The sequence below is a fragment of the Oncorhynchus mykiss genome, chromosome 2 (genome assembly GCF_057628025.1).
Source record: "Oncorhynchus mykiss isolate SJ-2025 chromosome 2, ASM5762802v1, whole genome shotgun sequence".
Lineage (NCBI taxonomy): Eukaryota > Metazoa > Chordata > Actinopteri > Salmoniformes > Salmonidae > Oncorhynchus > Oncorhynchus mykiss.
The window spans coordinates 41606744-41629872 of record NC_143023.1 but is presented as its reverse complement, the minus strand read 5'-3'; the positions used below and the strand labels follow the sequence as shown (position 1 = coordinate 41629872).

At 43.8% G+C, this 23129-nt stretch overlaps 1 protein-coding gene across 1 annotated transcript in view; it reads right to left on the bottom strand.

The window, feature by feature from the left end:
• LOC110489963 (NADP-dependent malic enzyme) overlaps positions 1-23129 on the bottom strand; it is a 125839-nt gene that overhangs the window by 75155 nt on the left and 27555 nt on the right. Inside the window, exons 2-3 of the mRNA XM_090199865.1 lie at positions 11176-11309; positions 3248-3397 (exon numbers count right to left, since the gene is read on the bottom strand). Coding sequence (XP_090055991.1) covers positions 3248-3397; positions 11176-11309 — 284 coding nt within the window. The remainder of the gene's footprint in view (positions 1-3247; positions 3398-11175; positions 11310-23129) is intronic.

The following is a 23129-nucleotide window of genomic DNA, read 5'->3' as shown; positions in this document are numbered from 1 at the left end:
CGCAAGTATAAACACCATGGGACCACGCAGCCGTCATATCACTCAGAAAGGAGACGCCTTCTGTCTCCTAGAGATTAATGTACTTATGTGCGAAAAGTGCAAATCAATCACAGAACAACAGCAAAGGACATTGTGAAGATGCTGGAGGAAACAGGTACAAAAGTATCTATATCCACAGTAAAACGAGTCCTATATCGACATAACCTGAAAGGCTGATCGCCAAGGAAGAAGCCACTGCTCCAAAACTGCCATAAAAAAAGCCAGACTGCAGTCTGCAACTGCACATGGGGACAAAGATTGTACTTTTTGGAGAAATGTCCTCTGGTCTGATATAACACAAATAGAACATTTTGGCCACAATGACCATCGTTATGGGGCGGCAGGGTAGCCTAGTGGTTAGAGAGTTGGACTAGGAACCGGAAGGTTGCAAGTTCAAACCCTGAGCTGACAAGGTCTGTCGTTCTGCCCCTGAACAGGCAGTTAACCCACTGTTCCTAGGCCGTCATTGAAAATAAGAATTTGTTCTTAACTGACTTGCCTGGTTAAATAAAGGTAAAATAAAAAAATAAATGTTTGGAGGAAAAAGGCAAGCCGAAGAACACAATCCCAAACGTGAAGCACAGGTGGCAGCATCATGTGAAAAGTATCTATATGGACAATATTTCAAATTTTGCTACATAAGACAAAATCGAGCCGGTCGGTCACATTTGATAAGTCATAGTGAATCGATCAATAATATAATAACACTTTTAGTAAAAATGCTTATCTTTAATTTACAATCTGTAGAAACTATGAGAATAGAAAGGTTGAGAACTTTTGTGAAACATCACAGCTCAGTTGAAAAACATGGCAAATAGAAATCAAAACTGTATGGCGTTAAGAGATAGAGGGGAGGGGTTGAGTGGAGCTGAAGGGTGGGACTAAACTAAAGATAATTAATGTCAAATATACTGTGTCCGTGAAATGTATATAGGTTCAGAACTTGCAGCACAGATAGAGGGAAGGGGTTGATGGTAGGTGAAGGATGGGATTAAAAACAAACAAAAGATAACTATTGTAAAATACATTGTGCCCGTAAAATGTATATAGTATGTATAAACTGGAAGTAGAAGCCATTAGTTTACACCAATTAGGGGAGGGGTGCTAAGATTAGGGGAAAATAATAAACAAAAATATCTTTACACAAAATAAATATGGGGGGGATTGGAAATGATGGAATTACATTGATGGAAGCTACAATCTATCTGCAATATTACATCTGATCTACCCCCTATAATAAAACATAAATACAAATAAATAAATAAAAAACATTCCAAACATCACATATCATGCTAATTTGGCTGCCCCAGATGACTATGTTACGTCTAGTCTATGAGACCAAGCGGATGAGTTCTCTATCAGTTTCCGCAATAATGCTTTACAACCCTAGGCTCTCCACAACTCCACCCACCACCTCCACCCCCTTCCCTGGGCTAGTTTAAAAAAAAAAATGTAACCCTTATTTTACCAGATAAGTTGACGGAGAACACATTCTCATTTACAGAAACGACCTGGGGAATAGTTACAGGGGAGAGGAGGGGGGGATGAATGAGCCAATTGTAAGCTGGGGATGATTAGGTGACCGTGATGGTATGAGGGACAGATTGGGAATTTAGCCAGGACCCTGGGGTTAACACCCTTACGATAATTGTCATGGGATCTTTAGTGACAGGACACCCGTTTAATGTCCCATCTGAAAGACGGCACCCTACACAGGGGTTATTTTGTTAGACCAGAGGAAAAGGTGCCTTTTACTGGCCCTCCAACACCACTTCCAGCATCTGGTCACCCATCCAGGGACCGACCAGGACCAACCCTGCTTAGCTTCAGAAGCAAGCCATCAGTGGGATGCAGGGGAGAGGCCTGGGTCTGGGACTGGCTGAGGACCAGGTTTGTGGAGTCTACAGAGCCTGCTGCTAACTGACCCACTGTCACGTCTACCAGTCCCAAATTCCCCACCCCCGGCCTCTGCAGCTCGCAGTGCTTCTTGGACAACTGCATTGTGGGTCTGCAGGGAGATATAAGATCACTCCTCCAGCCCAGTATCAGAGGTAGGGGAGCTCGGAGCATGCTAGACATAATTTCCACATACTTGCTCTGGGGAAATTGTGAAAAAAGGGGGTTGTATAACTCTGAGTATGTGGAAGTGTGCGCTTAGGTTTACGAACGCATTTTAAAATGTGCCCAAGGTAAGCATTTCAAATAAAACAGCTTTGAATTTAGCATTCGCTACTAATCAAAAGCATCCCTGGTTATGATCAGTTTATTTGGGGTTTTAGACTTTGAGACCCACAAGCAAAAGTTCACTGAGGATATGAGTGAGTGAGTCCCAAATGGCACCCTATTCCCTATATAGTCCATATGGGCCCTGGTAAAAATAAAAAAATAAAAGTAGTGCACTATATAGGGAATAGGGTGCCATTTGGAATGCACAGAGTGTGTCAGTGTGTGACTGACTGACAGAGTGACTGACGAGGAGAGTGAAAGAGTCTATAAAGAGTGTTTATAACTGAGAGGTACTAATCAAGACAATATAACTTCAACATCCTTCTCCCTCTCCATCAGTAGTTGACTACAGAACAATACTCTCGGTGGTGTTTCTTGGACGATGTTAGCTCTAATGTCTAAGACTCAAAACAAACCCAACACCTGACATCTTCACAACACAGTCTAGATATGTTAAAGCCAAGTCAAGCATGATCAGCTCCTTGACGTCTGAATGTGTGTTATATTAATTTGATCTGCATTATGACTCTAATGAGGGAGAGACAGACAAAGATAACTGAGCAGACCGAAGAGGCAAGTCCTGCTTTATGCAATGCCAAGTCCATTCAAGGTGAACTGCACACTGTAACTGCTTATACTGGCCTAAGCTGCCCAAGGACTCGCAGAACCCAACTCGGCACAGACCCTGTCCCAGCCTCTAATTTTGATTGAGAGTTTTTTGCAACAGGCGCCAAGTCCAACATACACAGATGTTTGAAGATTCAAAAGGATTTGTGTTTCATAAGAATGCATCTAAATTATTTGACAATTGGTGGTAAAATCTTAAAACAATGTTAAGGCTGGCCACGAGCAGCAAGTGTGTGTGTGTGTCACAGTATATCCATTAGGCCTATTCAGTGTGTGTGTGTGCATGCATGTGGTGTGTGTTAGTGCTCCCATGTGTGTGTGCATACATCCATGTGTGTGTGTGTTTCTCTCTCACCTGGGTCTCCTGAAGGCAAGGCCATACATCTGGCAGGCCAGGCCCACGGTGGGGGTGTAAACAATAGGCATGAACCTCTCCGTGTCGGACGTCAGCACACGGTAGAACAGCTTCTCATTCCTGTCCTGGAGCCCCATCAGAAACACATATCTGGGAATGGCAGAGGAGGAGGAGGAGGGGGTGAGGGAAAAGGTGAACATCTTTCACACTGATTCCTAAACTGTGCATGTAAAACAGACTTCAGTGGGACTTTATGAAATACAAATCTCAGAGTGTGACAGAGAGAAATAAAAAAGAAGCGTGTGTGAAGAGGAGAGAGAGAGAGAGACATCTGGGGTGACTCAAAGAGATTGCACCATGTAAGAGCAATACCATACTCTGTCGGGCCCCATTTTCCCTTTCCCTCTGGACTTAAGGACCCAATTGAAAATAAATTACCCATAGAAAGTGGGGTGGGGGGGGGGATGCCACGCCGACTCCCTCGTTGCCTTGTTGAATACAAGCACTGCTCATCATGTGCTGATAGTAGTACAATAATTGCTGGATAAAGTTACTGTTGCTTACATTACAAATGCTTAGAAAAATACACAGCGCACAGAAACACCCATTAGATATCCTACACAAGCTCCTTGTTATGACCAAACATGGACTGTGGGACCCAAATGAACTACTATCCCACTCCACAGGCTCTCAAGGAATAAGAAAGCTTACCATAAAATCTGGAGTATAATGTCCCTCTTGTTGGGATGACAGAAAGTATGCATGGTCTTCTCACACATGGTCATTGGATACACGGTGTTAACAATCTCTTTTCAAAAAAGATCAGATCAAGTCACGGCTTACATCATACCACAGGGACCATCCACTAGATTCAGACACGGGATGATTTTCTCTTGAGTGGATGGTCAGGCGGCCGGAACATCATTTACAAATCATTTGAAGACCGCAAATTGACCGCAAGAAGCCCAAACTGATGTAATATTTGGCTAAAACATGATAATTTCAAACCTTGCTTATATTTGTCTATTACGCATGGGAATAGGTGGGAACAGATTTCCAAAATTAAAATCACTTGGAGCTGATTCCCTGGTGTTTTTACAGTATTTTATGTCCAACAATAAAAAATAAATAAAATGTTTGAAAAATTACAATTTGCTCAGGGGGGCCAAATAAAACCACCCACAGGCCAAATTTAGTCACGAACTAGGGACACAGAAAGAGGCCAACTTATTGGTGCCCAACTTTGTGTGATTGGTGATGTGAGGCCATGTCAAGACAGTGTCAAGCTAGGGTTGTACCAGTCACATGACACTAGGAAACGGGGTGGCACAAAATGTATATTGTCAGTCAAATTTGGTATTTCAGTCTAGGTGGCCTAGACCCATATGATTATTTTGATTTCACTTATCTAGTTGTCTTTTCCACGAGCGACTACAGCTTGAGCCTGTTGTGGCTCTCTCTCGGCCTGAAAGCATATCAGTCACACACTTTTTTTTTTCAGATAAAGTGTTTGGGCTGTGTTAACAAGCGTGTGAAACTCTGCTTAAACTTGGCATGGGAAAATAACTTTTCCCTCTTCCAACCCCTTCTTTCTCCATTCAAATTCATGATTCTTTACAGACACTCTTGACAGTTGGTTTTTATGAGTTTCTTTAAAAACTGCTAGATAGCATATCACATGCATCAGGTTAAAAATCACAAATGGACATTAAGAGTTGACCTCTATGACATTTTGAATATTTGTGAGTCCTTCTCTTTATCTCTCCCACTGTGTCTTTGTGCATAGAAGAGGATTTCCACAATAAATCCATCCTAGGCCGACATCTCTGTTATCATAGACATGCTTGGGCTTAAAAGCCAGTGATGTCCAGAATCCAGCCTGCTTTACCAATGTCCAGACACCAGAATGAAGCCCTGCTTTGGGGAGAAGTAAAAACAGTAAATAGCTGCTGCTTGGAATAGAATGGCATGTATCGTTCTGTGAGCGTTTTGAGCAACGGTCATGCAACAAAACGAAGTGACATGGTCGGGTCCAGTAAATACCACAGAAAGCTTGAGAAAAAAGTAAGGCCCAGACTGCATTGGAAATACTATGGCCAGAGGCATGAGGACAGGCAGGGCGAATACCAGCTCTAATAAAGTGTTCCGATGCCATGAGACAAATTGTCGATGACATTGAAAGGGCATGGGAAAGGGAATAAAACACGCCTAATTGCTGTTTTGGAGGATTGGTGTGGTACAGTATAGCAACCGTCATCATACCACCACGCTGGAAAATCAAGTGGGCTAAAAGTAGTGGTGGAAAAAGTACCCAACTGTCATACGTGAGTAAAAGTAAAGATGCCTTAATAGAAAATGACTCAAGTATAAGTAAAAGTCACCTGGTAAAATTCTACTTGAGGAAAAGCCCAGAAGTATTTTGTTGAAAAAAATAATACTTAAGTATCAAAAGTATAAATAATTTTAAATTCCTTATATTAAGCAAGCCAGATGGCAACATTTTCTTGATTTTTTATTTATTTACGGAAAGCCTTGGGCACAATCCAACATTCAGACATCATTTACAAACGAAGTATGTGTGTTTAGTGAGTTAGCCAGATCAGAGGCAATAGGGATGACCAGGGATGTTCGGTTGATAAGTGCGTAATTTGACTATTTTCTTGTCCTGCTAAGCATTCAAAATGTAAAGAGTACTTTTGGGTGTCAAGGAAAATGTATGGAGTAAAAAGTACAATATTTTCTTTAGGAATGTAGTGAAGTAAAATAAAAGTAGTCAAAAAAATAAATAGTATACTATAGTAAAGTACAGATACCCCAAAAACTACTTTAGTAGTACATTAAAGTATTTTTACTTCAGTACTTTACACCATTGGCTAAAAGGTCTTCCTGGCCACAAATTGACCACAAATCCTGTCTCTCTCTGTCCCATTAACAAACCCAACCAGTCCTCACACTACACATTCACAAGCCACATATGAAGACTGCAGATACCATGGTTATTGAGGCAGACCTGCTGTCCTGCCACTATGGAAATTCATCAAACCTTGGGATTACAATTACTTGACGCCTCGTAGTGCCTGACGGAGAGATGTACTGCTTGCCAGCAAACAAGATTTCAAGATACACTACATGCTCAAAAGTATTTGGACACCCCTTGAAATTAGTGGATTCGGCTATTTCAGCCACACCTGTTGCTGACAGGTGTATAAAATCTAACACACAGCCATGCAATTTCCATAGACAAATATCGGCAGTAGAATGGCCTGTACTGATGAGCTCAGTGACATTCAGCGTGGCACCAACTCAACAAAAAAAGAAACGTCCTCTCACTGTCAACTGCGTCTATTGTCAGCAAACTTAAAATGTGTAAATATTTGTATGAACATAAGATTCAACTACAGAGACAAACTTAACATGCTCCGCAGGCATGTGACTAACAGAAATGGAAAAATGTGTCCCTGAACAAAGGGGGGGTCAAAATCAAAACAGTCAGTATCTGGTGTGGCCACCAGCTGCATTAAGTACATCTCCTCCTCATGGATGCACCAGATTTGCCAGTTCTTGCTGTGTCATGTTACCCCACTCTTCCACCAAGGCACCTGCAAGTTCCCAGACATTTCTGGTGGGAATGGCCCTAGCCCTCACCCTCCGATCCAACAAGTCCCAGATGTGCTCAATGGGATTGAGATCCGGGCCCTTCGCTGGCCATGGCAGAACACTGACATTCACGCACAGAACAAGCAGCATGGCTGGTGGCATGTTATGCTGGAGGGTCATGTCAGGATGAGCCTGCAGGAGGGTACCACATGAGGGAGGAGGATGTCTTCCCTGTAATGCACAGCGTTGAGATCGCCTGCAATGACAACAAGCTTAGTCCGATGATGTGATGACACACCGCCCAAGACCATGACGGACCCTCCACCTCCAAATCGATCCTGCTCCAGAGTACAGGCCTCGGTGTAATGCTCATTCCTTCGACGATAAACGCGAATCCGACCATCACCCCTGCTGAGACAAAAATGCGACTTGTCAGTTAAGAGCACTTTTTCCCAGTCCTGTCTGGTCCAGTGACAGTGGGTTTGTGCCCATAGGCAACGTTGTTGCCGGCGATGTCTGGTGAGGACCTGCCTTACAACAGGCCTACAAGCCCTCAGTCCAGCCTCTCTCAGCCTATTGCGGACAGTCTGAGCAGTGATAGAGGGATTGTGTGTTCTGGTTTAACTCGGGCAGTTGTTGTTGCCATCCTGTACATGTCCCGCAGGTGTGATGTTTGGATTTAGCAATCCTGTGCAAGTATGGTTACACGTGGTCTGCCACTGAGGACGATCAGCTGTCCGTCCTGTCTTAGGCATCTCACAGTACGGACATTGCAATTTGTTGCACTGGCCACATCTGCAGTCCTCATGCCTAAGGCATGTTCACGCAGATGAGCAGTGACCCTGGGCATCTTTCTTTTGGTGTTTTTCAGAGTCAGTAGAAAGGCCTCTTTAGTGCCCTAAGTTTTGATAACTGTGACCTTAATTGCCTACCGTCTATAAGCTGTTAGTGTCTTAACAATCATTCCACAGGTACATGTTCGTTAATTGTTTATGGTTCATTGAGCAAGCATGGGAAACAGTGTTTAAACCCTTACAATGAAGATCTGTGAAGTTATTTGGATTTTTACAAATTATCTTTGAAAGACAGGGTCTTTCAATTTTTTTTGCAGAATTCAGGATGCCACCTTTCCAACAAGTCAGTTTGTAAAATGTCTTCCCTGCTAGAGATGTCCCAGTCAACTGTAAGTGCTATTATTGTGAAGTGGAAAAGTCTAGGAGCAACAATGACTCATCCGCAAAGTGGTAGGCCAAACAAGCTCACAGAACACAACCGCAGAGAGCTAGAGCGCGCAGTTTCACCATGCGCAATGCCAAGCGTCGGCTAAAATGGTGTATAGCTCACCACCATTGGACTCTGGAGCAGTGGAAATTAGTTCTCTGGAGTGATGAATCACGCTTCACCATCTGGCAGTCCGGTGGACGAATCTGGGTTTGGCGGATGCCAGGAGAACGCTACCTGCCCGAATACATAACACCAATTGTAAAGTTTGGTAAAGGAGGAATCATGGTCTGGGGGCGTTTTTCATGGTTCGGGCTAAGCCCCTGAGTTCCAATGAAGGGAAATCTTAATGCTACATTAATGCTAGCATTCTAGATGGTTCTGTGTTTCCAACTATGTGGCAACAGTTTGGGGAAAGCTCTTTCCAATCTTTTAACATTTATTTTTTATTTATTTAACCTTTATTTAACCTTTATTTAACCAGGTAGGCTAGTTGAGAAGAAGTTCTCATTTGCAACCTGGCCAAGATAAAGCATAGCAATTCGACACATACAGTCAATAATACAGTAGAAAAAAATAAGGAAAAAAAAAGTCTATATACAGGGAGTGCAAATGAGGTAAGATAAGTGAGTTAAGGCCATAAATAGGCCATGGTGGCAAAGTAGCTACAATATGGCAATTAAACACTGGCATGGTAGATGTGCAGAAGATGAATGCGCAAGTAGAGATACCGGGGTGCAAAGGAGCAAGATAAATAAATAAATACAGTATGGGGATGAGGTAGATAGATGGGCTGTTTACAGATGGGCTATGTACAGGTGCAGTGATCTGCTCTGACAGCTGGTGCTTAAAGCTAGTGAGGGAGATATAAGTCTCAAGCTTCAGTGATTTTTGCAGTTCGTTCCAGTCATTGGCAGCAGAGAACTGGAAGGAAAGGCAACCATTGAGGAATTGGTTTTGGGGGTGACCAGTGAGATATACCTGCTGGAGCGCGTGCTACGAGTGGGTGCTGCTATGGTGACCAGTGAGCTGAGATAAGGCGGGGCTTTACCTAGCAGAGACTTGTAGATAACCTGTAGGCAGTGGGTTTGGCGACGAGTATGAAGCGAGGGCCAACCAACGAGAGCGTACAGGTCGCAATGGTGGGTAGTGTATGGGGCTTTGGTGATAAAACGGATGGCACTGTGATAGACTGCATCCAATTTATTGAGTAGAGTGTTGGAGGCTATTTTGTAAATGACATCGCCGAAGTCGAGGATCGATAGGATGGTCAGTTTTACGAGGGTATGTTTGGCAGCATGAGTGAAGGATGCTTTGTTGCGGTATAAGAAGCCAATTCTAGATATAATTTTGGATTGGAGATGCTTAATGTGAGTCTGGAAGGAGAGTTTACAGTCTAACCAGACACCTAGGTATTTGTAATTGTCTACATATTCAGAATCGTCCAGAGTAGTGATGCTGGACGGGCGGGTAGGTGCGGGCAGTGATCGGTTGAAGAGCATGCATTTAGTTTAATTTGCATTTAAGAGCAGTTGGAGGCCATGGAAGGAGAGTTGTATGGCATTGACTCTCGTCTGGTGGTTAGTTAACAAAATGTCCAACGAAGGGCCAGAAGTTTACAGAATGGTGTCGTCTGCATAGAGGTGGATCAGAGAATCACCAGCAGCAAGAGCGACATCATTGACGTATACAGAGAAGAGAGTCGGCCCAAGAATTGAACCCTGTGGCACCCCCATAGAGACTGCCAGAGGTCCGGACAGCAGACCCTCCGATTTGACACACTGAACTCTATCAGAGAAGTAGTTGGTAAACCAGGCGAGGCAATCATTTGAGAAACCAAGGCTGTCGAGTCTGCCAATAAGAATGTGGTGATTGACAGAGTCGAAAGCCTTGGCCAGGTCGATGAATACGGCTGCACAGTAATGTCTCTTATCGATGGCAGTTATATCATTTAGGACCTTGAGCGTCGCTGAGGTGCACCCATGACCAGCTCTGAAACCAGATTGCATAGCGGAGTTTCAGCATGACAATGCCCCCAAGGACAAAGCAAGGTCCATACAGAAAAAATGGTTCGTCGAGATCGGTGTTGAAGGACTCGACTGGCCTGCACAGAGCCCTGACCTCATCCCCATCAAACAGCTTTGGGATGAATTGGAACGCCAACTGCGAGCCAGGCCTAATAGTCCATCATCTGTACCCGACCTCACTAATGCTCTTGTGGCTGAATGGAAGCAAGTCCCCGCAGCAATGTTCCAACATCTAGAGGAAAGTCTTCCCAGAAGAGTAGAGTATATTATAGCAGCAAAGGGGGGACCAACTCCATATTAATGCCCCTGATCTTTGGAATGAGATGTTTGACGAGCAGGTGTCCAAACACATACACTACCATGTCAAATGTAACTTTCAAAATAAAGAAATCATCCCTGTATGATGCATTGTGCATTATATGAAGCTGTGTTTTGTGTCATAGGATGCAAAATGCGTCATATATGGGGATGATTTCTGTATTTTGAAAGTAACAAATCTTGAAATCTTGATTGCTGACAAGCACAACATTTTGGGACTATGTCAACAATGGACTGATGAAAGAAATACCAAAATATAGTTTTTCGGTGGAATTTTCCTTTAAAACAGGAATCAACACAGAGAATATGGTACACCCACCCCCATGATTCAAAATGTTAAAATTCACTCTGCATGACTAACTATGGGCATGTGGTATCAATGACCGAGTTGCCAATGATCAAAAAAATTAGCCTGGGACATAAGCAATACAGCATTACATAATGCTAAACCTTTATGACCCTAATCAGCTGCAGTAGAGACTGAAATCAGCATTTATTTTATGTCTTAAAGAAGACATGTAAAATACGGTGAAGACGTAAGAGGAGGACAAGGAAGAATGAAGCCATAGAAATTGAGAAAAAAGTAGTAGCGGTTTGTTCAGTAACCAGTAGGGTGCTAGGATGGGTTGAATAAAGAGCTCAGAGGACCAGTCCGTAATCCTTCCCTTAAATCTCAGTCTCTTTGAAGGCTTCCAGGTGTGTGATCTTTCTCTCCCTGCGCGGACAGGCCAAACGAGACAGACGCACACAGGATCTCAGTCTCACCTGTCCAGGTCGTCCCTCTTCATCTCGTAGTTCTTGAGGACCCGGAGGAGCTGAACGTCCTGGCTGAGGAAGCAGGGAGGCAGCAGGCCGTGGATCCCCAGCTGGAGACGTTCCTCCAGGGAGAAGGCCATGCCCTGAAACACACAGAAACGTAGGAGGGACATCTGTTAGACCATCACCATAACACCAGAGCTCGGTAGGGGGATCTGTTAGACCAATAAACCACAATCACACCACAGACCACTATTTAAGGCCAATGTGGGCCAGCTTCTGTAGGACTACTGGATGAGAAAGACTGGTTGACATTACTGTATACGGTCCCAACCACTCAACATTATCCTGCTGCTGCTGTATGTCTTGACTATAAACTGTGTACTTGAGTGTATTTTGTATTTTGTCTTTGATTGATAAACTTCACATTACAAACAAGCTTTGTGTAAAAAAAAATGCTATAATAGTAATTCTAAGTGTAAAAGTCTATGGTCTGTGGAATGCTAGGCCTACATTCCAAATAGTTCAAAGTCCAGTTCAAGTCTAAAGTCAGCATTAACTGGAGGAAGAATGGTTTAAACCACAGATCTCATTACCTACTTAAAATGTATCCTCTACAACCCTGCTATCCCCTTTACATTCAACATGACTGGCTGAGACTGCCCTGGTGAAACTTCCTTTGAACTTTTAGCCTAAGTTTGTATAAGCAGGGACATTTCCATCCATCCCTCTTCAGAATCCCTGGAGTGATGACTCAGGCTACTGCGTTACCTGTCCTATCCCAGTGTTTGCTCTGGATTGGGGGGGGGGGGGGGGGGGGGTTCCCTCAATGAACCCTATTGGCTGATCTGATGTTCTGACTGTCTGCTCACATTCTGCTGTGATGTCCGTCCCCGTGAAGATACACACTGCAGCCATGAGACCGGGCTCTGTCTGACGACCACAACCTTTGACCTTTACCACAACCCTGACCTCCAGACGGGCATCTCGATAAACACACATGTTTAACGTCTGGGTAGTGACCTTGAACACTACTGGATCTGTGAATCAGCTGTTGCCCCTCCTCTCTCACGGAGTCTGGTGGAGGGATAAATAAGGGGATAGGCTCATTGTTATGGCTGAAATAGAATAAATGGAAAGGTATCTGAACAAAAACATGGTTTCCATTCCATTCCAGCCATTACAATGAGCCCAACCTCCGATTTCAAGTGACACCAGTCTCCACTAATCCATAGAAGTGCTGCCACCCGCCCCATAGAGGGATCAGAGTGTGTGTAGCTGTGTGTTTTAGACACTCTGGCTGTATTTTTACATCTATGCATAATAAAATACAAGTCTGCTGAACACATCAGATCCTGTCGCTGCTGGGATGGAATTTAAGTTGTGGTGCAACTTCTGTGTTTTGGAACGCACCCCACGAGGGCTTGGCCGAAATGTACAGCTTTTTCAAGGAATTGGCACTTTTACATCTGGTTGAGGGGTTTGATTACATGGACGCAGAGAGAGTGAAGTAGAAAAGCATACAGTGCAATAAAATGTAGTGTTCTTGACGTTGTAATAACCGTAGGCACAATTTCAAACCTTCGCAGATTTTCTTTAAAAATATATATATATTATAACATTATTGGGTTCGGTCTCAACTGAACTTGGGGCTAATGAGTCTGGGACAACACAGTTTACAGTGCATGCATACGCAGTGCACAACATCACAGACAGGAAAACAAACACACAAACACACAGATTCCTCTTGGCAGAACATCTGAGGAACAGGATAAGTATTTGCCTGAACACTTCTCAAATCATCAATGTTTTTTTGTAAAATTTCTATCGAGGAGCCTTCACACAGATTCTGTTATAAATACCAGGGGACGTTTGGGCTGAGAGGTTGAGAGCTTGGATGTAATCTATTGTACCTGTGACTTTCAGTGAACCCATGGTCTGATGTCAATGCACTCAATTTCTGTCAGCAGGCCAACAGTGGGTCTAGTCACAGCCCAAAGCCTACACTAGTCATGGATTTCTGGGTGTTCCATACTGCCACATAACAGCACATTATAATACAGTAAAGCCTAAAGTACATCAACCACTTTTGGTCAGATGTAACCACTGTAGCAGTTCCTATTGACATTGACACTTGTCCCTTGTGTTAGAGCTAAAAACACATACAAAAACACACCCTGCACTGAATGCCACTTCATAGATGATTAGGTACAATTCTCGATTGTTCTGCTGTTTAAGAACAATGTTTGTTATTTCAATAAAGTTAATGTTCCCTCTTTGTGCCTGTCCTTTCTCCAGGCTTGACTGAGTATGTACTTAAATGACCTGAGGAGCAGACACTCAATACTGCCAGCTCGGGAATTACTACCTTCCTCATAATCAAAAGATACATTCTATTTTGCTAAGAGCCAGTGGTTGACATCATAAAGGGTGTCTCTTTAGAGGCTTTGGACTGCACTGGCCATTATACAGCTGTTTAAGTGGCTCATACAACTGACCATGAGACATATTGGAGACGAGACTAGAAGCTCTGGAAATGAAGCAAGGTTTTTAAAATACATGAATCGAGCTTCAAATAGTGTGGTGACATTATTATATGAGATCAAGCCTCAGATGTGTGACCGCACATGCCACATGTGTCAAACCAGAGAGGAAGAGGGGATGGAAAGGGATAACTGGGCCAAAAATTCTGTCTTCTTCCAGCAGGTGGCATTTTTTATATTTTTTGCTCCAAGCGTAGAGTTTTTAAAAACGTCCCTTTTTCAGGACCCTGTCTTTCAAAGAGAATTTGTAAAAATCCAAATAACATCACAGATCTTCATTGTAAAGGGCTTAATCACTGTTTCCCATGCTTTTTCAATGAACCATAAACAAGGAATGAACATGCACCTGTGGAACGGATGTTAAGACACTAACAGTTTACAGACGGTAGGCAATTAAGGTCACAGTTATCAAAACAGGACACTAAAGAGGCCTTTCTACTGACTCTGAAAAACACCAAAAGAAAGATGCCCAGGGTCCCTGCTCATCTGCGTTAACATGCCTTAGGAATGCTGCAAAGAGGCATGAGGACTGCAGATGTGGCCAGGGCAACAAATTGCAATGTCCGTACTGCGAGACGCCTAATACAGAGCTATAGGGAGAGAGGACGGACAGATGATTGTCCTCGCAGTGGCAGACCACGTGTAACAACACCTGCACAGGATCGCTAAATACGAACATCACACCTGCGGGACAGGTACGGAATGTCAACAACAACTGCCCGAGTTACATCAGGAACGCACAATCCCTCCATCAGTGCTCAGACTGTACGCAATAAGCTGAGAGAGGCTGGACTGAGGGCTTGTAGGCCTGTTGTAAGGCAGGTCCTCACCAGACATCACCAGCAACAATGGGCATAAACTCACTGTTGTTGGAACAGACAGGACTGGCAAAAAGTGCTCTTCACTGATGAGTCGTGGTTTTGTCTCACCAGGGTGATGGTCGGATTCGCGGTCATCGTCGAAGGGTACGTCATGGTCTGGGGCAATGTGTTACAGCATCATCGGACTGAGCTTGTTGTCATTGCAGGCAATCTCAACGCTGTGCGTTACAAGGAAGACATCCTCCTCCCTCATGTTGTACCCTTTCTGCAGGCTCATCCTGACATGACCCTCCAGCATGACAATGCCACCAGCCTTGCTGCTCATTCTGTGCGTGATTTCCTGCAAGACATGAATAGCCAGCGAAGAGCCCGGATCTCAATCCCATTGAGCACGTCTGGGACCTGTTGAATCGGAGGGTGAGGGCTAGGGCCATTCCCCCCCAGAAATGTCTGGTAACTTGCAGGTGCCTTGGTGGAAGAGTGGAGAAACCTCTCACAGCAAGAACTGGCAAATCGGGTGCAGTCCATGAGGAGGAGATGCACTGCCGTACTTAATGCAGCTGGTGGCCACACCAGATACTAACTGTTACTTTTGATTTTGACCCCACCCTTTTTTCAGGGACACATAATTCCATTTCTGTTAGTCACGTCTGTGGAACTTGTTCAGTTTATGTCTCAGTTGTTGAGTCTTGCTATGTTCATACAAATATTTACACATGTTAAATTTGCTGAAAATATTGACAGTGCGAGGAAGTTTAGTTTTACTGAGGTCAATGAGAGAGCATCAAATTTGATTAACAAAAATGTAATGGCTTGTTTGCTACATGTGGCTTATTTGATCAAATAGAAGTTTCGTAATGCTTAGGTTGTGTAATGAGTGTAATGATATACAGTTGAAGTTGGAAGTTTAAATACACTTAGGTTGGAGTTATTAAAACTCGTTTTTCAACCACTCCACAAATTTATTGTTAACAAACTATAGTTTTGGCAAGTCAGTTAGGACATCTACTTCAAACATGAAAAGTACCTTTTCCAACAATTGTTTACAGACAGATAATTTCACTGTATCACAAATCTAGAGGGTAAGAAGTTTACATACACTAAGTAGACTGTGCCTTTAAATAGCTTGGAAAATTCCAGAAAATGATGTCATGGCTTTAGAAGCTTCTGATAGGCTAACTGACATCAGTTGAGTCAATTGGAGGTGTACCTGTGGATGTATTTCAAGGCCTACCTTCAAACTCAGTGCCTCTTTGCTTGACATCATGGGAGAATCAAAAGAAATCAGCCAAGATCTCAGAAAACAAATTGTAGACCTCCACAAGTCTGGTTCACCCTTGGGAACATTTTCCAAACGCTTGAAGGTACCACGTTCATCTGTACAAGCAATAGCACGCAAGTATAAACACCATGGGACCACACAGCCGTCACACCGCTCAAGAAGGAGACACGTTCTGTCTCCTAGAGATGAACGTACTTTGTTGCATAAAGCGCAAATCAATCCCAGAACAACAGCAAAGGACCTTGTGAAGATGGAGGAAACGGGTACAAAAGTATATATATCCAATGTGAGAAACGAGTCCTATATTGACATAACCTGAAAGGCCTCTCAGCAAGGAAGAAGCCACTGCTCCAAAACCACCATAAAAAAAGCCAGACTACAGTTTGCAACTGCACATGGGAACAAAGATGGTCTGATAAAAGAAAAATACAACTGTTTGGCCATAATGAAGCACGGGGGTGGCAGCATCATGTTGTGGGGGTGCTTTGCTGCAGGAGGGACTGGTGCACTTCACAAAATAGATGGCATCATGAGAAAGGAAAAATGATGTGGATATATTGAAGTAACATCTCAAGACAGATCAGTCAGGAAGTTAAAGCTTGGTCACAAATGGGTCTTCCAAATGGACAATGACCCCAAGCATACTTCCAAAGTTGTGGCAAAACGGCTTAAGGACAACAAAGTCAAGGTATTGGAGTGGCCTTCACAAAGCCATGACCTCAATCCTATAGACAATTCGTGTGCAGAACTGAAAAAGCATGTGCGAGCAAGGAGGCCTACAAACCTGACTCAGTTACACCAGCTCTGTCAGGAGGAATGGGCCAAAATTCACCCAACTTCTTGTGGGAAGCTTGTGGAAGGCTACCCGAAACGTTTGACCCAAGTTAAACAATTTAAAGACAATCCTACCAAATACTAATTGTGTGTATGTAAACATCTGACCCACTGGGAATGTGATGAAAGAAATAAAAGCTGAAATAAATCACTCTACCATTATTCTGAAATGTCACATTCCTAAAATAAAGTGGTGATACTAACTGACCTAAGATGGGAATTTTTTACCAGGATTAAGTGTCAGGAATTGTGAAAAACTGCATTTAAATGAATTTGGCTAAGGTGTATGTAAACTTCCAACTTCAACTGTAAGTAGGACACGTTAGGCAGTAGGTACATCCAGCAGGTAGCCTAGTGGTTAGTCGTTGGGCCAGTAACTGAAAGAATGCTAGATCAAATCCCTGAGCTGACAAGGTAAAAATCTGTCATTCTGCCCATGAACAAGGCAGATAGCCTAGGAACAGTGGGTTGTCATTGAAAATAAGAATTTGTTTTTAACTGACTTGCATAGTTAAATAAAGGTTCAAATAAAAAACATCCCGGGCAACTGAGAAAAGAAAACATTGCTTGTTGTTCACGCGCATATCTGCCCTCTCATTAGCTAGAATGCTCCCACATCTTGCCTCCTCTCGGCTGCCATCTATTTTTGAAGACATTTTGTTTCATTCTCAGCGCAGCCACTTGAGTAGCTGGTCAATATAAGTCCATGGTGGACCAAGTGTCTGCGGGTTTTTCGCTCCTCCCTTGTACTTGATTAATGAATTAAGATCACTAAATTAGTAAGGAACTTCCCTCACTTGGTTGTCAAGGTCTTAATTGAAAAGGTAAAAACTAAAACCAGCAGACACTAGGCCCTCCTCGGAATGAGTTTGACACCATAGGCATACGCACACAAGCGCACGCAAACAGCCACACTTGCCCGAACCCGCACACGTACCCACCCATGCACGCACAAACTTGTTCTCTTGAATAATTGTGTGCATTTGGACAAGCATTAAAACAAAACAGTGGCCCACACAGTAGCAGCACTGACACAGTTAGGGGCTTGTCTGTGTCAGAGCTAAATGTCAAGGCATGTCTGAGAGAGTGAGATGACCCATGGACTCAGTCTCATTAAGAATAATTACTCGCACAATTCCGTGGTCGCTCAAAGGCTCCTAGTGTAATATGTGAAATGGAGACCCTCCATGGAACCCAGCCCAAATGAGCAATTAAATTCCCCGACAATGGATCAGGAAGCCTGGGCCGACAGGGCAAGCCACTGAGTAGGGAACTATGGAACCACCTTCCGATTGGGGACATAGATGGCTGGATTGGTGACGTGGAAGGGGGGAGGAGAGAAGGAGCAGGAGGAGAGGGTAGGGGTAGGGCCCTGCTTTTCTGCTTATCCACTGTATGCTTGGATGTCAAGAAATATTATATCGACATGGTCTGCAGCTCCTGGCAGGGTTAACGTGGGAACCGGCAGGTGGATTTGGTGTGTGACTGACTAGCTATATAATCGAGCAGCATCAACCCTTAACTTAGTCCGTAAATAGAACTGACTATCCTCTCAATCAACCACCACAGACCGTGTCAGTCACTACAGCCTGGTGAGGCCCTCCGATAGCTACTGAGGAAAGCCATTCTCCAAAGCGAATCAGATAACAGCTAGAGAGTGATGAGATAAGATGGCGTGAAGGGAAGAGGTGGTGAAGGAGGATTGTGTTCCTAATATGGGTGCCATATTTTAAACTGTTCAACTCACAAACATTTCCACTTGTTTTCCACTTGTTGTTAAGGTGGTGGAGCAGGTATTAGTTTCTTGAGAAACAATGGAACAATGTGTTGTCAAACACCTTTTGCTGTTTCAGTCAGTAACTGGGGTTGAGTTCTGGTAAGCCCAGGCTCCCGAAAGGAAAATATACAATTGGATCATCGTGAGACAAAATAAAAATGGGTTAATAATGATGCTGTTCCCACTTTCCATTAATCATCAATGGAATAGATTCCTTCGTTCTTCGTTGGTGAATGTTTGCACTCACTCAAACACGAAAAAAAGATGCATTCTTGACCAAACAGACACACATGCACTACATGACCAAAAGCATGTGAACACCTGGTCGTTGAACATCTTAATCCAAAATCATGGAAATTAATATGGAGTTGGTCCCCCTTTGCTGCTATAACAGCCTCCACTCTTCTGGGAAGGCTTTCCACTAGATGTTGGAACATTTCTGCAGGGACTTGCTTCCATTCAGCCACAAGAGCAATCGTGAGGTCGGGCACTGATGTTAAGCGATTAAGGCCTGGCTCGCAGTTGGCGTTCCAATTCATCCCAAAGGTGTTCAATGGGGTTGAGGTCAGGGCTCTGTGCAGGACAGTCAAGTTCTTCCACACCGATCTCAACAAACCATTTCTGTATGGACCTCGCTTTGTGCACGGGGTATTGTCATGCTGAAACAGGAAAGGGCCTTCCACAAATTGTTGCCACAAAATTGGAAGCACGGAATCATTTAGAATGTCTTGTATGCCTCACAGGTGGCACAGTGGTCTAGGGCACTGCATTGCAGCGCTAGCTGTGCCACCTGAGACTCTGAGTTTGCACTCAGGCTCTGTCGCAGCCGGCCGCGACTGGGAGGTCCGTGGGGCGACGTACAATTGGCCTAGCGTCGCCCGGGTTAGGGAGGGTTTGGCCGGTAGGTACAGTGCCTTGCGAAAGTATTCGGCCCCCTTGAACTTTGCGACCTTTTGCCACATTTCAGGCTTCAAACATAAAGATATAAAACTATTTTTTTGTGAAGAATCAACAACAAGTGGGACACAATCATGAAGTGGAACGACATTTATTGGATATTTCAAACTTTTTTAACAAATCAAAAACTGAAAAATTATTCAGCCCCCTTAAGTTAATACTTTGTAGCGCTACCTTTTGCTGCGATTACAGCTGTAAGTCGCTTGGGGTATGTCTCTATCAGTTTTGCACATCGAGAGACTGACATTTTTTCCCATTCCTCCTTGCAAAACAGCTCGAGCTCAGTGAGGTTGGATGGAGAGCATTTGTGAACAGCAGTTTTCAGTTCTTTCCACAGATTCTCGATTGGATTCAGGTCTGGACTTTGACTTGGCCATTCTAACACCTGGATATGTTTATTTTTGAACCATTCCATTGTAGATTTTGCTTTATGTTTTGGATCATTGTCTTGTTGGAACACAAATCTCCGTCCCAGTCTCAGGTCTTTTGCAGACTCCATCAGGTTTTCTTCCAGAATGGTCCTGTATTTGGCTCCGTCCATCTTCCCATCAATTTTAACCATCTTCCAGTTCATCCAGAGTGATCATGGACCTCTTGGCTGCATCTCTGATCAGTCTTCTCCTTGTATGAGCTGAAAGTTTAGAGGGACGGCCAGGTCTTGGTAGATTTGCAGTGGTCTGATACTCCTTCCATTTCAATATTATCACTTGCACAGTGCTCCTTGGGATGTTTAAAGCTTGGGAAATCTTTTTGTATCCAAATCCGGCTTTAAACTTCTTCACAACAGTATCTCGGACCTGCCTGGTGTGTTCCTTGTTCTTCATGATGCTCTCTGCGCTTTTAACGGACCTCTGAGACTATCACAGTGCAGGTGCATTTATACGGAGACTTGATTACACACAGGTGGATTGTATTTATCATCATTAGTCATTTAGGTCAACATTGGATCATTCAGAGATCCTCACTGAACTTCTGGAGAGAGTTTGCTGCACTGAAAGTAAAGCGGCTGAATAATTTTGCACGCCCAATTTTTCAGTTTTTGATTTGTTAAAGTTTGAACTATCCAATAAATGTCGTTCCACTTCATGATTGTGTCCCACTTGTTGATTCTTCACAAAAAAATACAGTTTTATATCTTTATGTTTGAAGCCTGAAATGTGGCAAAAGGTCGCAAAGTTCAAGGGGGCCGAATACTTTCGCAAGGCACTGTAGGTAATGAGTGTTGCAACAGAGGACAGACGATTTCTAGCACTCGGCGCTCCCATTCTGTGGGCTTGTGTGGCCATCGTAGTTCCTAGATGTTTCCTAGATGTTTCCACTTTACAATAACAGCACATATTCAATCGCTCCCTATCCCAGTCTGCTGTCCCCACAAGCTTCAAGACAGCCACCATTGTTCCTGTACCCAAGAAGGCAAAAATGAACTAAATGACTACTGCCCCGTATCACTCACTTCTGTCATCATGAAGTGCTTTGAGAGACTAGTCAAGGATCATATCAGCTCCACCTTACCGGCCACCCATAGATCCACTTGGAGGGCACTCTGAGTGTGGTGTCAGGAAAATAACCTCTCACTCAACATCAACAAAACAAAAGGAGATGATTGTGGACTTCAGGAAACAGCAGAGGGAGCACCCCCCTATCTACATCGAAGGAACAGCAGTGGAGAAGGTGGAAAGTTTAAAGTTCCTCGGCATACACATCACAGACAAACTGAAATGGCCCAACCCTCTTCAACCTCAGGAGGCTGAAGAAATTTGGCTTCACCCAAAACCCTGACAAACTTTTACAGATGTCCAATCGAGAGCATCCTGTCGGGCTGTATCACAGCCTGGTAAGGCAACTGCACCGCCCTCAACTGCAAGGCTCTCCGGAGGGTGGTGCGGTCTGCACAACGCATCATCGGGGGCAAACTACCTGCCCTCCATGTCACCTACAGCACCCAATGTCACAGGAAGGCTAATAAGATCATCAAGGACCTCAATCTCTCGAGCCACTTCCTGTTCACAACGCTACCATCCAGAAGGCGAGGTCAGTACAGGTGCATCAAAGCTGGGACCGAGAGACTGAAAAATAGCTTCTGTCGCAACGCCATCAGACTGCTAAACAACAAATCACTAACTCAGAGGCTTCTGACTATATTGAGACCCAATCACTGGTCACTTCAATAAAATGGATTGCCAAGAGTGTGCAAAGGTGTCATCAAGGCAAAGGGTGGCTACTTTGAAGAATCCATTACTACATGGTTAACAAACGGATCACTAGTCTCTTTAAACAATTCCACTTTAAACAATGCCACTTTAATCATGTTTACATATCTTACATTACTCATTTCATATGTATTGTATTTTATACCATCTATTGCACCATGCCTATGCCGCTCAGCCATCACTCATCCATATACTCTATTTATATGTACATATTCTCAATCAGCCCTCTAGATTTGTGTATTAGGTAGTCGCTGGAAAATTGTTAGATTACTTGTTGGATATTACGGCACTGTCAGAACTATAAGCACAAGCAAGCATTTCGCTACACTCGCATTAACATCTGCTAACCATGTGCATGTGACCAATAACATGCTGGTTTGCTTCGGAAGCTGGAAGTGGTGTTGGAGGGCCAGTAGGAGGCACTCTTTCCTCTGGTCTAAAAAAAATCAATATCCCAATGCCCCACGCCAGTGATTGGGGACACTGCCCTGTGTAGGGTGCCGTCTTTCGGATGGGACGTTAAACGGGTGTGCTGACTCTCTGCGGTCATTAAAGATCCCATGGCACTTATCGTAAGAGTAGGGGTGTCAACCCCGGTGTCCTGGCTAAATTCCCAATCTGGCCCTCGAACCATCACGGTCACCTAATAATCCCCAGTTTACAATTGGCTCTATCATCCCCCTCCTCTCCCCTGTAACTATCGTCGTTGCTGCAAATGAGAATGTGTTCTCAGTCAACTTACCTGGTAAAATAACAGATAAATAAATAAATACTAGCTGTGCAGAAATTTGACAAACTGACTTGTTGAAAAGGTGGCATCCTATGCTGGTGCCACGTTGAAAGTTACTGAGCTCTTCAGTAAGGCCATTCTACTGCCAATGTTTGTATATGGAGATTGAATGGCTGTGTGCTCGAATGTATATACACCTGTCAACAAGAGGTGGCTGAAATAGCCACATCCACTAATTTGAAGGAGTGTCCACATACTTTTGCTTTTGTCTTTTTGATTGCTTGCCATAATAGTTTTAAAGTTTGATTGCTGCAAAGCTTTCCTCTTTTGCTTAGAGAGTCGAGGGTTGGGCAGGGTGGACTGGAATGCTTCCACATGTGGCATACCACATCTAAGGTGACCGCACCCTGTGCCAACACGTGTCGCCCGCAGATCCATGTTCCAGGAGCTAGTGGTAACTAAGCAGACCTGTAATCTGCCCATGGGGCAATGCCACCCTCCAGCTCAGGCCACACTGCCACGGCCAAGCCTACCCCAAGAACACACAGTACACAAGGAAACTGGTAATTAGTAGACCAGATGGTGTAAGCATAGAATATAAAAGTATGTTATTTTCAAACTGATAAAAATCCTTCCGTGTATTCCAGAAAGTTCCAGAGTTCAAAAGCAGCGTTGTTTAGGTTATTCATTCTGGAGGGATAGTTTCAGAAGTTTGACTAGCCCTTCTCATACCCCAACCATGTAATCTCACATCTCCCACAAACCAAAATACAGGGAGATGTTCAGGGGCCTGCCTAGTTTAACTTCTT